Source organism: Typha angustifolia, chromosome 8 (assembly GCF_048772165.1).
Source record: "Typha angustifolia cultivar Huaian chromosome 8, ASM4877216v1, whole genome shotgun sequence".
Taxonomy (NCBI): Eukaryota; Viridiplantae; Streptophyta; class Magnoliopsida; order Poales; family Typhaceae; genus Typha; species Typha angustifolia.
The window spans coordinates 10,689,876-10,705,865 of record NC_133246.1 but is presented as its reverse complement, the minus strand read 5'-3'; the positions used below and the strand labels follow the sequence as shown (position 1 = coordinate 10,705,865).

At 37.5% G+C, this 15,990-nt stretch overlaps 1 protein-coding gene across 1 annotated transcript; it reads right to left on the bottom strand.

The window, feature by feature from the left end:
* Positions 1-6,403: 6,403 nt before the first annotated feature.
* LOC140766085 (F-box/FBD/LRR-repeat protein At1g13570-like) lies at positions 6,404-12,679 on the bottom strand. Its single transcript, XM_073105497.1, has 4 exons — positions 11,830-12,679; positions 11,587-11,742; positions 11,147-11,501; positions 6,404-6,651 (listed from the first exon to the last, which is right to left on the bottom strand). The coding sequence occupies exons 1-4, from the start codon at positions 12,610-12,612 to the stop codon at positions 6,632-6,634; spliced, it is 1,314 nt and encodes a 437-aa protein (XP_072961598.1). The 5' UTR covers positions 12,613-12,679; the 3' UTR covers positions 6,404-6,631.
* Between the last annotated feature and the right edge of the window lie 3,311 nt (positions 12,680-15,990).

The window sequence follows — 15,990 nt, the reverse complement described above, 5'->3', positions numbered from 1 at the left end:
ATTTTATTTGCGGAAGTGTAGAGTTGAAGGTGCAAGACTAAAATTTTGCATTGGATCTTTATCCGTTGGCCTTGCGAGGTGCCGACATTGTCTTGGGGACTCAATGGCTTCAAAGCTTAGGGCCTATAATATTTGATTTTTCAAACCTCACACTTACATTTCGGAGGAATGGTCGAAGAGTGTTGTTGGATGGAAATCAACCGCAGCAAGGGCCGACGTTGCAACTACTATTAGGAGTTCCATGTGTAGGGGACCGAGCTCTACTCTTGCAAATGGCTTTTGTTGAACCAGTACATCTACCATCAAGTGAAATACATGCTGACATGCAGGTGCTACTGCAGGAATTCAGGGATCTCTTCGAGGAGCCCTAAGGACTGCCGTTGACTCGTCGGCACGACCATCGCATTCAAATCATTTCAGGGGTTGAACTAGCAAATGTTCAGCCATATTGGTACCCACATGTCTGGAAGGAGGAGATCAGTAAATTGGTGGTGGAAATACTAGAGCAAGAGATTATTCAACCGAGTAGGAGTGCCTACTCATCGCCGGTGTTGCAGGTTCGACAGAAAGACGGGAGTTGACGGTTTCGCGTCGACTACTAAGTCTTGAATGTGATCACCGTCAAAGATCGGTACCCAACACTAGTAATCGAAGAGTTATTGGACGAACTTAGGGTTGACTTACTTCAGCAAACTTGACTTAAGAGCGGGGTACCATCAAATCTACGTCGACCAAGAAGATGTGCACAAAATGACATTTCGGACTCATGATGGCCACTATGAGTTTCGAGTCATGCCGTTTGGACTCACAAATGCACCGACTACCTTCCAAGTGCTGATGAATGATATTTTTTGCCCGCTCTTGCATCAGTATGTGCTCATCTTTTTTGACGATATTCTAGTGTATAGTAGGAATTGGAGCGAACACTTGTGGCATGTTCGTGAGGTGTTGAATATCTTGCGACAAAACCAGTTAAAAGTCAAGATGAGCAAGTGCCTTTGGGGTAAGCCACGAGTGGAGTACTTGGGTCATATAATCTCAGTGAAAGGAGTGGAAGCCGATCCAAGCAAGATCAAAAACACGATGTACTGGCCGATTCTCACTAGTCAGCGGGAATTGAGGGGATTCCTTGGGTTGACGAGGTACTATCGGCGATTCGTTGCCAACTACGGCAAGATTGCTGCCCCGCTGACCTCCTTACTAAAAAAAGGGAGGGTTTCAATAGACGAGCAAGGCGACGGAGGCTTTCGAAGCATTGAAGATAGCCATGTCTACCGCACCGGTTTTGGCTCTATCGAATTTCAGCAAGCCCTTCATGGTGGAATACGACGCTTCGGGTGAGGGCATTAGAGTTATTTTGATGTAAGAGGGCAGACCCGTGGCATATATGATCAAGGCATTGTCGAACCAGTCACGATAGCTATCCACCTACGAGCACAAACTGTTAGCAATTCTACACGCCGTCACCAAATGGCGACCCTACTTGATTGGCCAACAGTTTACCATCCACACGGACCAGCATAGCTTACCCTACTTCATGGAGCAACGTGTGCACACCTCGGCACAACAACGGTGGGTCACAAAACTCCTTCGGTATGACTACGAGCTAGTCTACAAAAATGGGATCGAGAACCGAGCTGCCGATGCCCTTTCACGCTAACCGGACACAAATGAGCTCGCTTCCTTTTCAGCACCAACCCTTCCTCTATTTTCAGATCTATGGGGAACCAGTGTAGAGGATCGAATCATGGAGGAGCTTGAGTCAGAGTCCAATGATCGCTTCCCCAATTTCACACCTTGAGGACAAGGTTGCGGAAGCGTGGTGGATTGATCCGATTCGAACATCACCGATGTCGTCTCGAGCATGGATACACTTTACGGGTGTCTTTTATTCCTATTTTAATATTTATTTCATAGAAAAATAAGTTTTCTGTGTGTCGCGTTCGAACGCGAATGGAGTGCGTTCGAATGCGCTTATGAACGCCTACATCAGGTTCGCAAATACAGAGAACGCAAAATGTGAGTTAGAACACGATCAGGCGCGTTCGGATGTGGTCGGCGAAAATCTATTGTTTCTAGGGTTAATAATTGCCATTTTTGAATTATTTGGTTAGCCTCTAAAGATGTGAATAGCAACCAAGGAGTCATTATTGAATGAATTGAGTTTTGTCTTAGTCTTCTTCATCTTCTTCTCTCTCGTTCTTTCATTCTCTAGCGCTGCTGCTTATAATCCTTCCATCTCCACTTACTCATCGATGCCACCCCATTATCGCCGGTCTACCACCATCCATCAACACCTAGGATTTCGTGCCTCCATCCACGGATCCATAGATGGACTTCCTGATGTTCGTCTACTTCTCGGACGATATCTCGAGATCCCACCGCCCGATTTTCCTAAAATTAAATTTTTTGAAAATCTCTTTTCTAGATCTACAACATATTAAAATTTTATATCAATCCAACGGCTGCATTTTTTGGGATCCTTTTTTAAAGTTTTATATCAGATCCTGTCCAAATCTGAAAAACGGGATAAATCAAACTGTAGCCTAAAGGGATATCGTATCCAAACCATACAAATCTATACATAACTCTCTATTTCATTCATTATATCGTCAAACCAATTGCTCTGGTACCATTTAATTCTCACACTTCAAGATCCTAATCCTATAACTGAGGTTATGACTACGACCGCTTACAACTAAGAATTGCCCCTATGTGTAAGCATTTGTATCTGAAAGACTAATAACAATAATTAAAATCTTTCAGGCTTGATAGATAATTATCCAAAACGAGTTCCATGAAGATAATAGACGAGAATATAATACTATACATTACAACTAGTACTCTATATGAAATAACTACCATAACCCAATCTTACATCCTTTCCTCTCCATTGGCATCTTAGTTCTTGTAATATTTTAAAGAACATTACAAAATGCTTATCTTATTTTAGCTTGTTTAGAAATGCCATTCTCATTTCTTTACACAATCCCAAGTCACAATGCAAGGAGTAAAACACGCAATTCACAGGTTAATTCTAGATTAGTGATTCTTTCTTGATTGGAAAATATCTGAAAGTACTCAAATATACAAAAATATATTCAAGTACCCAATATTTAGATACAAGGATATTCTTAAATTATAGCTATGGCTGCGATAATAAGGAACAAGCACATTCATAACTAATTGCCAAGGGTTTGATTATAAAGACCAAGCACATTCCTAGTTACTAGTTAAGGGTCTCATCATCACATTCACAATTACTAGTTAAGGGTGCACCATGGGCAGACAGAATAGCTCCAAAGAGCTCATATATTTCTCTTTTCTTTTTCGAAAAGAAGCAATGGCATTACTTAAAAATCTCGAGTACAAAAAGAGTCATTAACATCAGCGACGACAAAGGAATAAGAGGGTCTAGGAGAGCCCTTTCCTAGGTACATCCTAAACTCGAAGAGCAATCCGTGTTAGTTGTCCAATCTGTAGGATGGTTGGCTTTACAGTAAATATGAGATATTAAGACAAAAGAAAAAGAGGCTAAAATATCAATACAACCCTCAACTATCGGTGCATCCTAAGAATCCAACCAATGAAACCATACTTATTCATTGCTAATGTACACAGCTAAGTATATTCACAAAACATATATGTTTATATAAGAAATGAAACTATTATTTAATGGTCATAAAGTACATGCTTTCTTATTTTGCATTATGAAGGCCGGCACAAATATAATTGAAATAGTTCTGAATACAAATCCATAATTGATTGAATGAAAATAGGTGTGCTAGAAGCTTATCTCAATAATTAGCATTAGAAAATAACTAATTATGAAACTTGAAACATAAACAAGATATTAGAAGTACCTAACTCAAAGGTAATTCACTAGCTAGAAGGATTATGCAAATCGTGCGCCTTTTCTTAATTGGATTTGATAGATCCAAGATAAGCCATAATGTCTTCTATCGTCGTTAGTATGAATCTAACATCACAATCGATTTCAACCGTCTTCCATAAGAGCAAGTGGAATTCATCGTTTAAAAGGAGATGTTGATGGCGACGATTAAGAGCATTTGTGTTGATGAAGTAGTTAGCCTTCCTATGTGGCATCGCCGAGAGCAACACAATTGCGTGATCCAGCAAAGAGGGAGACGAGAGAGGTTAAGTTTTAGGCTTCGTTTACTTTAAAAATAAGGTTAATTCTAGAATAAGTATTCTTCTTTATTATTCCCAAAATAAGGTTTTTATTTCAGAAATAATTATTCTTATGTTTATTTGTATTCTAAAATATAGGTGTAATTATTATATTTGATATGATATAAAGTAAAGAAAAAGATAAAAAAAAATATTTCATGTTTTATTAAATTACCACGAATACTCTTTGATTTTGATATAAAGTTGGTTGATAGGATAGATATCAAGGGTAAATTAGTAACTGTGTTAGTGTGTGGTATAAGATATAATTTGATGAATAGTATTTATATTATACAATGGGGTTATTAGGATATTTAGCTGTTATTTTGAAATAAGGAGTTATATTTTAGAATAAGAAAAAAGTTATTTCTTAGGTGAATTGGAGGAAAAAAGTTATTTCTTAGGTGAATTGGAGTAGGGTTTTAGTTATAGTGAAGTAACTGAGGACGACTAATCGTTTCTAAAACTTTACAAAGTTATGGAATTAGAAAAGAGATCCTATTTTAGTGTGTTTTAATCCATCACAGGCTTGAGTTATTAATGCCACTCGGGGTGAAAATGAATCAAATATAATTGGATAGTGAACAATTAACATCGAATCGAAATCTATATTTTTTTCTCTACGTACATATTTGGATATAAATATTTAACATATAATAAAATTTAAAATAATATTCTAACTAAACAAATACAAATAGTTTTTGGACACGAACCGAATATTAAACGAATACGAATATAAACTAGATAAAAATTGAATCTTAACCAGATGAGTATTAATTTCTAGAGTATAATAATAAATGGTAGTTCCGGGTGTTTACTTCTGCTACAATCTCAATCTCATGTTGTTTCGTTTTTCCTTTTCTATTATAAACTAGATAAAAATTGAATCTTAACCTGATACATACAAGGTTGGATACGAACATGAAATGAATCTTTCAATAGCATCTATATATAAAAATCTTTTTGAGGCTACTCGTTGAGTATTAATTTCTAGACTATAATAATAAATGGCAGTTCCGGGTGTTTACTTCTGCTACAATCTCATGTTGTTCGTTTTTCCTTTTCTATTATGAACACAGCTCATCATTTGCTTCAACATATGTATTAATTGCCTAAACCAATTCCATGGATTAACATAGCTAATTAAGCTAGCTAGTTAATTATATATAATACGCACAGTAACTGTGCTAACACGCTCTACCTAAAGGCCAACCAACCTAACCATAGCATTAAGGTTTAAGATCGACTAATTAATTAATTAATTAATTATAAAAAATAAATATGAATTGGCTACTAGTTCTTTTAATCTTTAAGAAGATAATTATAATAGTACGTAAGCCATGAAAGAAAAGCTCACTCTCTAAGTCCAAAATTCCGGTAGCCTATCAGGATCGGATAGGATTTTTTTAACCCATATCCTATCCGGGTTGGATCTGATGGTAAGTGGGATTGGATAATATCCTACCCGTTTTCACCCCGGCATGCTGCAAGTAGCCGAGGCCCCTTCATCCAAGGGAAGTTAGTTCATAGGTTCGCACTCCAAGGAAGTTCTTACTCACAGCACTATAAACCACTAAAAAATTACTCATTGAATATTGAATCGGGACACCGAGAGAGAGTGAGAGAGAATTCAATACAATCTTATTGACCACTAAGAAATTTGTGAAACCAAAGTGGTAGTGCCATGTCCAACAAGACAAAGGATAGCATCATTGGTGTCATCCTAGGGATATATATAGTTCATTGCGGATAATAATAATGTTTTTTATATTATTTTTGCTAGATCCGCATAGCCACCCATCAATGCAATGCCAAAACTTCTATGAATCCCTGCTTGAAAAATAATATGTATCGATGGTATCAGCCAATTTAGTATCAAATATTTTTTTAATTACATAAAATTTTAAAAAGATATTTTTAACATACAAAAATTCTAATTTTTTTAAATAAAAATATGAATATAAATTACTCATGTATAATCTCAATTTCTCTCCTCTTTTTTCTCCCACTCTCTTCCTCTCACTCACCACACATAACAAATTCTTTCTTTTTCTTCCTCTCCTACCCTCCCACTCATTCTCTCTCGCTGACGCATATGATATGACCAGCTTCAACCTATAGAGACTATGCTCAATAGAGTGCACGACCGACAAAACACATGCCATAATATTTTATCTATAGAAACTATGACACAATAGACCAATTAGCACAGCTATACATTTGAACATGTCTATATATTAAAAAAAGTTTTGATGTCTAGTTTACAAGCCAAAACTTCATACAATGCCATAGGTACATGTTTTGATATACATATACAAGCTACATGAGAATTAATAGCTACCTTTGTAGGGTTAATTATAGAATAATACAACTCTCAAAATGAGATAATTACTGATCTGCTATCCAAAGTGATATAGCCTGCGAATCCGCTTCGTCCTCCTCACATATCTTGAGAGATATCTGGAATATAACGAATAATATAATAAGCTCACAACCTAGCTCAACAAGTATAACTATTTTGAAAACCGAATATGAAACAGAAACTATATAAAAGTACGCAAATAATCACAATGGCAAAGAAAGCTTCAACAGGAAAATCTAATCCGTGTAGCATAATCAAAACCACATCACATATCATATAACTACAATATATTTAACATCTCAAATATACATATATACATATATCTCAACTCAAATGCGACTTATCTTAGGGAACCATAGTTAATATCACCCATTGATAGACCCGCGTTATTTTAACTCTGAGATATCAAAGTATCAGTGCATTAGCCACTGATAAAGCCTGCCCCTATTAACCCCTGGAGTACTAGAGTCCATCCCATTTATAATCGAGATATTAAAGTTTTTGGATTTCTATTCGTGTAATCACATATTAGTATTCATCTACTAACCAACAGGTATAATATATAATTCTGTCAACCTACTCAAATCATGGGTTTCAAGCCCATAATCCAACATATAGCTTTACAAAACCTTTAAATATCAAACTTATTTTCAGCCTAAAATCAGCAGATATTGCTCTTTTCAAAAGCATGGCTTTAGAGTGCATTCATATAAATTGAAGCAAGCATCAATAAAACCAAATCTTACTAGACAAAAATGAGAACATTTGCATTGGACATGATGTGTAAACAAATACCAAATAGATAACTCATTCCAAATCCAAATCCAAACCTCATTGCTTATAGCATGTTTGACAAAACACATTACCTTATTATGAAAACTAATTCTACTCGCCAGAATGAGATAATTGGAGGATAAGACTCTAATTTTTACTTAGAAGAGCCTTTAGGTCTTAATCTGAAAATTGCAAGCAAGGTAAGCTACTATTTATACACTTCAAAATCTGTAGTTAATCTCTTCTAATTTAATTATTGGAATAGCTTTGCTAACTTAACACACAAGCCTCATCTTTTCTATTCATTTTGGATACAATGTTTTCAGCTAGAAATTATTCTCTTTAACTTACAAATATGAAAACACAGCATCTTATTATGGATTAAGAACTCAAAACACCAAGTTAATCTTCTTTAAACAACATCAAATCTGAAATACCTCTTCTAACCAAAGAGAAGGAAACCTAAATCTGAAAATAAATATTCAGCATATAAGCCTCAAATACTTTTTAGAGATTTATTTATACTTATCCAATCTAGGGTTTATCATTCTAAGCAAAAGTCAACTTTTTAAGACAATAATATGTAAGAAATACTTTCTCTAATTTCTGAGTTAGCAGCCTAAAATTAGCACAACAATTTCTCAAACATCAACCTGTAGTTCTTGTTGAATTCATCTTTCTCTAATCTCCATCTTTGAAGCACTATACAGGAACTTAAAAGCAACCTGACAGAACAATGATTTGAGCTACCATTAACTGAGTTTGAAGCATGACACTAATCAATTAAACAATCTAGAACCACATTTGCTGGTAGTTTTCCTCAATAGCCACATTACGCAATCAATTTCCAAAATCTGCACAAAACAATTTCATAGAACAGCCCCTAATTTTGATTTAGTTTCTCCGTCGCTATATTTGATCATTAGAACTAAGACATAGAATACAAGTACGTATTATTCTCATACCTTCAGTAGTGAGAATTCAATATTTAGGCAATACTATGTACAAAAAATTGTTCTTCTAACTATGGAATAAGAACCCAAAGTCTGCATATAACACTTTAGAAAAAAAACCCCCTAATTAGACTTGAATTATTCTCTATGTATTCATTCTTAGAGAAACCATCATTAAGTAAAAAGAATGTGTGAAAACACACCTTATCTTAGAATTATCTAATTTAGTCTAAAGATTTATTTCTTTCTATCTTCTCTTAGAAATACATTATAGGGATTAAAAAGCATATGATAGAGCATGTATTTGAGAAGTGAGAATTTATGAAGAACAACCAAAATTCAGAGAAAAGAGCTTTCTCTTTCGGCATCCTAATTTATTTTTCCCGTCTCATCTCTATCTTTTATTCTCTCAATTCAAAGGAGGAACCCTTCTAAAATTGGCTGCCGTAAGCATACTTATTCTCCACTAGAAAACTACCATAAGATGTCACATTTAACCCTAGCTAGATGGCACCTAGTTTTATAAGAAATTAAACATATTAGATTTACTAACTTACAAAAACCTAAAGAATAAAATCCCAAAGTAATGGAACACTCAGTTGAACATTTTAACTAAATTGAAACTGAAACCGAAACTTCGAACTATGATTTCTATAAGGAAACATAACCATCATTTGATTATTATCATGCTTAACTAGTTCCTTTAGATCTAATATTGTGATTTTAAAATCAGAAGAATATACTCTTCTTTTATTGGTACAAACTATACTAATGAATGAGTAAATGCAACTAGATAGAGCATTACAATTTCCTTGGACTCTTTCCAAGTATATCTACCTCTTTAATGGTATAATAGTGAAATTATAACAAGCGTAATTAGATTTTCTCTTTCTTAAAGTCTAAATGAGATGAGTAACTCATGTATGCCACTAGTTAAAACCAAGGTTCAAAAATCGGGATCGGAATTAGGATCGGCCTTTCGAAAAAACTATACTCATTGGCCGGATCAGCCATGTCGGCCGTATCGGTCGCCTGGATCGAATTGGACTTTTTAATTACATAAAATTCTAAATATTATTTAAAAATATAGGAAAAGTTCTAAAAATTTAGAAAAAGCATACCAAAAGTAATAAAAGAAAAACTATGGTGCAATAAAAATTGAAAAAAAAGAAGAGATTAGAAAGAGTGTGAGTAGAAGAAAATCAAACAAAAAAAAACCATGATGCAGTAAAGAAGAAGAAGAAGAAGAAGAAGAAGAAGAAGAAGAAGAAGAAGAAGAAGAAAAGAGAAGAAAAAGGGAGAGGGTGGAAGAAATGAAAAAAATGAGAGAAATAAAAAAATTATTAAAAAATTATATACTAGAGTTTGTTGGAGTTTATCGGAGCTAGATCTCTCCATAAGAGAAACAATGATTATATGTAAGGAGAGAAAAAAAAGAAAGAAAGAGTAAAAGAAAGAAAAAGAGTAACAGAAAGTGAAAAGAAAGAGTGAAAGAGAGAAAGTGTTCGGATTGGGCCTCGATCGGGATCGGATTCAACCGATACGGCGAACCATGGTTAAAGCTATGCTTTAACAAAGATTAAGGATCTCAACACTCTCTCTCTCTCACTCTTCTTCTCCTTATTTCTTTGAAGACATCTCTCTCACTTTTAAGAAAGATCTCTCTTTTACCTTCTCCCTCTCTCTTTCTCTCTCTTTCACACCCTCTCTCTATTTCTTTGTTGCAACAAAGGGAGAGAGAGAGATGTTGTCGGATTGTAGTGTTGTGGGATCATCTGAGGAGCTCGCTGGATGTCTACTTTGACGAGTCTATGTCGGAGTATTTTGCCAAGGTGGAGTGTGGCAGAGAGAGAAAGTATGTTGACCCATTTCACTAACCCATATTGGGCAATTTAGGCTGATCTGGCCAAAACGGGTCTGAAATGGCTTTCAATTATAGTCGATCCAGCTGATATCCCATGGAAACCAATTATTGGTTTTGGGTGCGATCGGAATTGGATGAAATCGAGAAACTTAGCAATCTCTTAACTGCCATATCAACGTGGAAGCTTTTCACAATATTGACACCACCCATACACATTTGTTGACGCATGGAAATTAAGAACCAACCGGGTTTCATTTGTTAAAGTAAATGAAACATAAAGAAGACCAACTAGCCATAGACAAACAAAAATTAAGAACCCATGCTTCCAATTAATTTTTTATTTTTGTTAAGTTATATTTGCTTTGACAGGTACATGTTAGTATCCATGACAACCAAAAAAGTTCAAAGAGCAATAAAACCATATCTTACTTTAGTGCAATTATATTTCTGACCTCCATTTGCTTTATTAGCTTTATATTTTGAATCTGAATCAGAAATCCTTTCACTACAGGGCTTCAAATCATAAATAGCAGCAACTTTTTATGAATCATAATTTTCAAGAAGATACAAAAATGCAAGAACCTTAAAGTATAGATATAATTCTGGAGACAGATACTCTAATGACCATAGTTCATTGTAAGTATCAAGATCATTTGTTGTCCTGGTTATCTAAAAAAATTGGTAGTTCATATATCTTAATCACCAGATCAATTTGATAGAGTACACTGATCTGCAAGTAAACAGATCAAAAGAACGTGCAATTAAGTTATATTTATGCACGTTGCTATACAAGAGAAAAGCTTATGTTCACATTTGGCGTGAAGAGACATGATACTAGAAGTAAGAACAGATGAAGCAACATATGAAATGTTTTGAAAAATGTGTGTGTGCATGTGTGTGTGTATGTGTGAAGCAGATATTGACATTTGCTTACAAGGATTTGTACTCAAAACAAGGAATATAACATGAGGCCACCAAAACCTGCAGAGCTACTGAACTGACCTTCAGATGATGCAGAACCAGAAGTTTCTGCGGTAGGGCAATTTGTCGAAACATGTGAGCCACCTGGACTATAGAACACCAGTTTACCATCTGAAGAAGCCATCTGCAGTTTGTTTAATTCTTCCAAAATCTGTGGCTGAACCTCAGAATGGTCAGAGTACCCAATATCCATCAATTGAAGCACCTTAGCATTCAGGAGAATAAACCTAATTATCCGCATAATATGCACATCATCCAAATTGATATAATTAGTGTAAACCCTTTTCAAGCTGTGGTTGAGACAGTGGAAGGGTTCTTGCTTCTCCCAGTAATCCTCTGGTGGTGGACCTAGTTGATCCGGCCGGCCATATGCCCCCTTCAAATGCCTCCAATGCTTGATTATAAGATTCAGTAAAACAGGAAAGAAAAGATAATAACAAAGAAGAGTTTCAATAATTGACCTCTATTTCGAGCAGTTCTAGATGAGGCATGAGCCTAAGCAAGCAAGCAAACCCGTCACATATCTCCTTGCTGATGGTTCCGATTCTCAATTCTAAAACAATTAGCTTATGGAAAGGAAGTACCATAGTGGCCGGCGCCGGAACTTGGGACAAACACTAAAGAAGAAAAGCAATCAACACCACAGGCAAGCTAAGATGGAAATAAGAATGATGGAAAAATAAAAAAGGGGGAGAATCAATTACCGCAAGCAAAGTTCCACACAAGCTTAGAGAAGTAACTCCTGTGAGATCACCTAATATCTTAATGTAATCGGAGGCAAACCTCCTCCACTCAGGGCAGCACACGGAGATCCGCGCACATTCTAGTGTAGGAGCAAATCTCACCCTTGCCTCCCTCACAGTATCACCAATAACGATGTGGAGATCATAAAGGGATGGGCTGCTGATCTCTATCGACATGGGTTCTTCTTCTGTTCTAATGTACCCGGAAAAGAAGGAGAGGTTATTGGATCCGGATATCAAGGACTCGATGTCACGTTTGGAGATTTCGACGTCGGACAGGTCGAGCGTCGTGAGGCGGTCGAAGCCATTGAACCCAGTCGGCAGAGTAAGATGGCAAGAAGAGAGCTCCAAGTAACTCAGAGAACGGAAGTAAGGGAGGCGCAAGTTGTACTTTTCGTGGCCGATGTTATCGATGCGGAGGTCTTGGAGGCCGCCTTTCCTGTAGAGGGCGAGGAGGAAGAGCTGGACGTCGCCGGAAAAATGAGGGTAGAGGAAGTGGGAGAGGTGGAAGGAGCGGACGGGGCCGCGGTGGAAGAGGAGGAGGTGGTAGACGATGCGGATGAAGTCAGGTGGCCGCCGGTTGACGGAGAAGGTGATTTGGAGGCGGGGGACGAAGGTCCAGACATGGCGCCACTGGCGGGAGAGGAGGGAGGTGCGGACGGCTTCATTGATGGGGAGGTGGGAGAGGATGGAGGCTTGGATTTCCAGGGGGAGATGGCTGATCCAGTCTCGCGGGGCTGCCATGCTTTGCCTTTGGTTTTCTCTTGTTCGGATATAATGAGGTACCAGGAGTCAGAACAAGGTCCAGACTCCAGACGGAGACAGACAAAAATATAAAATAAAAAATAAAATGGAAAGAGAGGTTTTAACTTTGGAGGGTTTCTTGGGAACAAACCAAAAATTTGCATTTAACACCTTTATATATTATATATATATATATATGGTTTACACCACATATTTTTTATATTTATAGATGGCGCTTCTCTTTTACCATGTATATATAGAAGTTACCTTTGTTATGTTAATAATAAAAGAAATGCACTATCCAAGGGTAGTATGGATAGATACAATAAGGATTCTATTCCAGAATAAATTCTCTTTATTTTAAAATATGAATATTAAATAGCGGATAGGATTTTAAAATAGAAAAAGAAAATAAATGCTAAATTTTGGAATATCTCTATTCCGTGTTTTGGTTTACATAGAGTTATTCTAAAATTCTAGAATTACTTTGTCACATAATTTTAGGTTCATTTTTTTTGTGTGTTGTTAGTTTTCATTTTCATTAAAGGGCGAGATTAGGGTTTTTTTTGTTGTTGTTGTGTTTCTAGTTTTCATTTTCATTAAATGGCGAGGTTGGGAAACAAAAGTTCAATAAAAAATGAATGACCACAACACTCTTGTGATAATGTGATCTGAGTTAGACCGAACCACTTCGTGGACATCCGACTTATAGCAAGAGAATTAGGCTTGTGGCTTGAGACACATATCTAGTTAGAGGGTTAATTTTAGTATTTAGTTTAAGTTATTTTCAGCTTATATTAGTCGAGTCAGTTTATTGAAGGACTTAATGATGTATAGTTAATAATTATGGTTTGAGTTAATTGGTTAGCCTCCAATATAAATTATGGAGCGTAACCTAGATTAGTCATGTTTGGATGAATTGATCAAGTTCCCCTATCTCTCTTCTCCCCTCTCAACCTAGGCTCACCCTCCCTCCCTCCCTCCCTCCCTCCCTCCCTCCCTCAACCCTAGTCGCAAGTCATTGTTGGCCGCCGGTTCCTCCTTCATTTCCTCCATCAAACCTCCCCTCCCTCCTTGGCACCGACGACTTTATCTTGCCTCTTCCTTCACCCTTTATCAGGTACAATCCCTGCCTGGAAGCACCCATGTCCAGGCCTCCATCTTCACCATCATCACCACATCGAATGTCACCATCAAGCCACCCTATTATGAATTAGATCTAAACTAATATAGACGTAAATTCTTTTTTGATATTTTATATGGCAGTAGCCTCCTGAGTTAGGATTCCAATGGTTCTAGTTTTACGAGAAGCCAACCTTGGGATGAAAAGTTATAAATTAAATATTAGAATAATGTCAGAATAGTAAATATCCGATATTGTAGCGGTCATTGGAGGGTGGTGGACAACCAAGATAGGTGGTGGACGACCATAGAGTAGGGTGGCTATTTGTGGAGGAAGGTGGCTAGGTTTAGAAATTCGAAATATTTTACCTCTATGATATACTTCTAGAAAGATAAAAGCGATCTAATGATTATGATAAAAGATAAAGACAATAAGAAATATTTGGCTAAACTCAAATTTATTTAATGATTATTATCAACATGTGTTCACTCATATTTATAGGAGTAAAAATTTTAGCAGATCGAATCCGCATACACATTTTTGATTTATTTAGAATTTATAACAATAAGAACTCACTAACTAACTTGACTTGACTTAACTTGTGACCGAATCGTAACAATCTACCACACTTCCGAAACCTTGTCCTCAAGGTGACTAATCTCTCACGTCATTGTACTCGTACAGCTTGGCATGCCAATAAGTGGACATGAGTTCATCATCTTCGAGTTTGCCTAGGAACATGACATGGGTTGGTTGGCACTTGCATTTATTACCAGGAGTAAATCGGTCATTGTAGTAAAAACACAAGCCATTGCGTACAAAGCGGCGTGAGATCATCTAGTAGTTAGGTTGAGCTATCTACGCAGGCTGAGTTGAGGTAGGTGCATTCTCTAGTGGGTCGTGGGCTTGAGTTGTCTTTCTTCTCTCCTCCTTGCAGATCTAGTTCAACCGAATCAACTTAAACTCCATCAAAATGGCTAAGGAGAAGGCATCATCAGAAGTAGTGGGCTTCAAAGCCTTGACCTTAGTCTAAATGTTAGGCTCGAGCACACTAATGAAGATACTCTTCATGGCCAAGTCAGACTAGTTAGTGATCTAGTTGCAAAGTCAGATTAGTCAACATGGTCCGAAAGTTCTCATGCTAGGTCGGACTGAACCAAGTACAAATCGCATCCACAAAGTCTTACCAGACTCAAACAGTCGAGTCTGCTCAATCGACTAGTACCATCTAATTGTGATGCCCTTAAAGTGAAATGAAGCTAGCTGGACCTTCTAGTGGTTGAGCGTGCTATAGTATGTGAAAAACTACTTCGTTAGATAGATCCAATCCAACAAATCTCCTCTAGGGAATTTTGGGAAATCAAGCTTGACAGTCCAAGCTTGGATGGATCCCAATATGTGGCCTGTCATCGCGGGCCAAGTGAACTCGTGATCAAGGTTGGTCATATGGGTCATAGGCCCACGGGTTCCACTCATGTGGTACTTAGGCAACATATGGATTCGACTCATTCCGATGGTGCAAGCCCATCAGGTCATTCCACTAGTCATCCTCAGGCTTATACTCATGCTTGGGGTCATGTTCATAAGTTCAAAATTTGTTTGCATGAGGTGGTCAAATTGGTTCACGAAAATTTGGCTTGCCTCGAAAATCAAGCAATTCATCACCTTGATGCACTTGCCCTAGCTCTAACCCTAGAGCTAAAATTGGATTTTAGCTTACGAGTGCAGCCATAGGCCATTGTAGCCTTGGTGGCAGCTAGGTAAGGTAGGTGGGTGGTGGTAGTCGCCATTCAGCGGGTCCACATGGCGAGGAGCAGTGGTGGAAGGTCGAACTCAAATCCCGGCTTAAGCTAGTGCAACGGTTGCCATGGTGCATCGCTGGCGGGTCAACCAGCCTCAGGCAGCTATAGAAGGTACCCATGGTCCCATTACTAGTGAGATGTAGTGGTGGGAAGCATTGGCAAAGCCATCCCAACAAAGAGATAGCCCCCTATAGTGGTGACTATCAAGTTTAGCCACTCGACGATCGCTAGCGGCTGCGATGACCACCACTAATTAGTAGTTGGCTCGACGAAGCCAACTGTGGCCACTAGTGGTCAAGAAAGCAGCCACTAGCTATAAGTTTGCTATAGCATAAACAGTTATCGTTAGCAGTCTTTAGGTCAGTGTTGGGGTGAACTATGACTGTGTCTTTAGCGCGATTGCTCCAGGGAAGCGAGTGGACATGGTGGTTGGAGCCGATGGGGCTTGGATTG

Bases quoted from the DNA above. Each gene is read 5' to 3' on its own strand.
- LOC140766085 (XM_073105497.1), bottom strand. From the start codon at position 12,612: ATGGCAGCCCCGCGAGACTGGATCAGCCATCTCCCCCTGGAAATCCAA. The intron at 11,502-11,586 runs GTCAATTATTGA...AGGCATTTGAAG, and splicing joins TAGAACTGCTCGAAATAGAG to GGGGCATATGGCCGGCCGGA. The intron at 6,652-11,146 runs GTCAGTTCAGTA...GTTATATTCCAG, and splicing joins TGGTTCTGCATCATCTGAAG to ATATCTCTCAAGATATGTGA.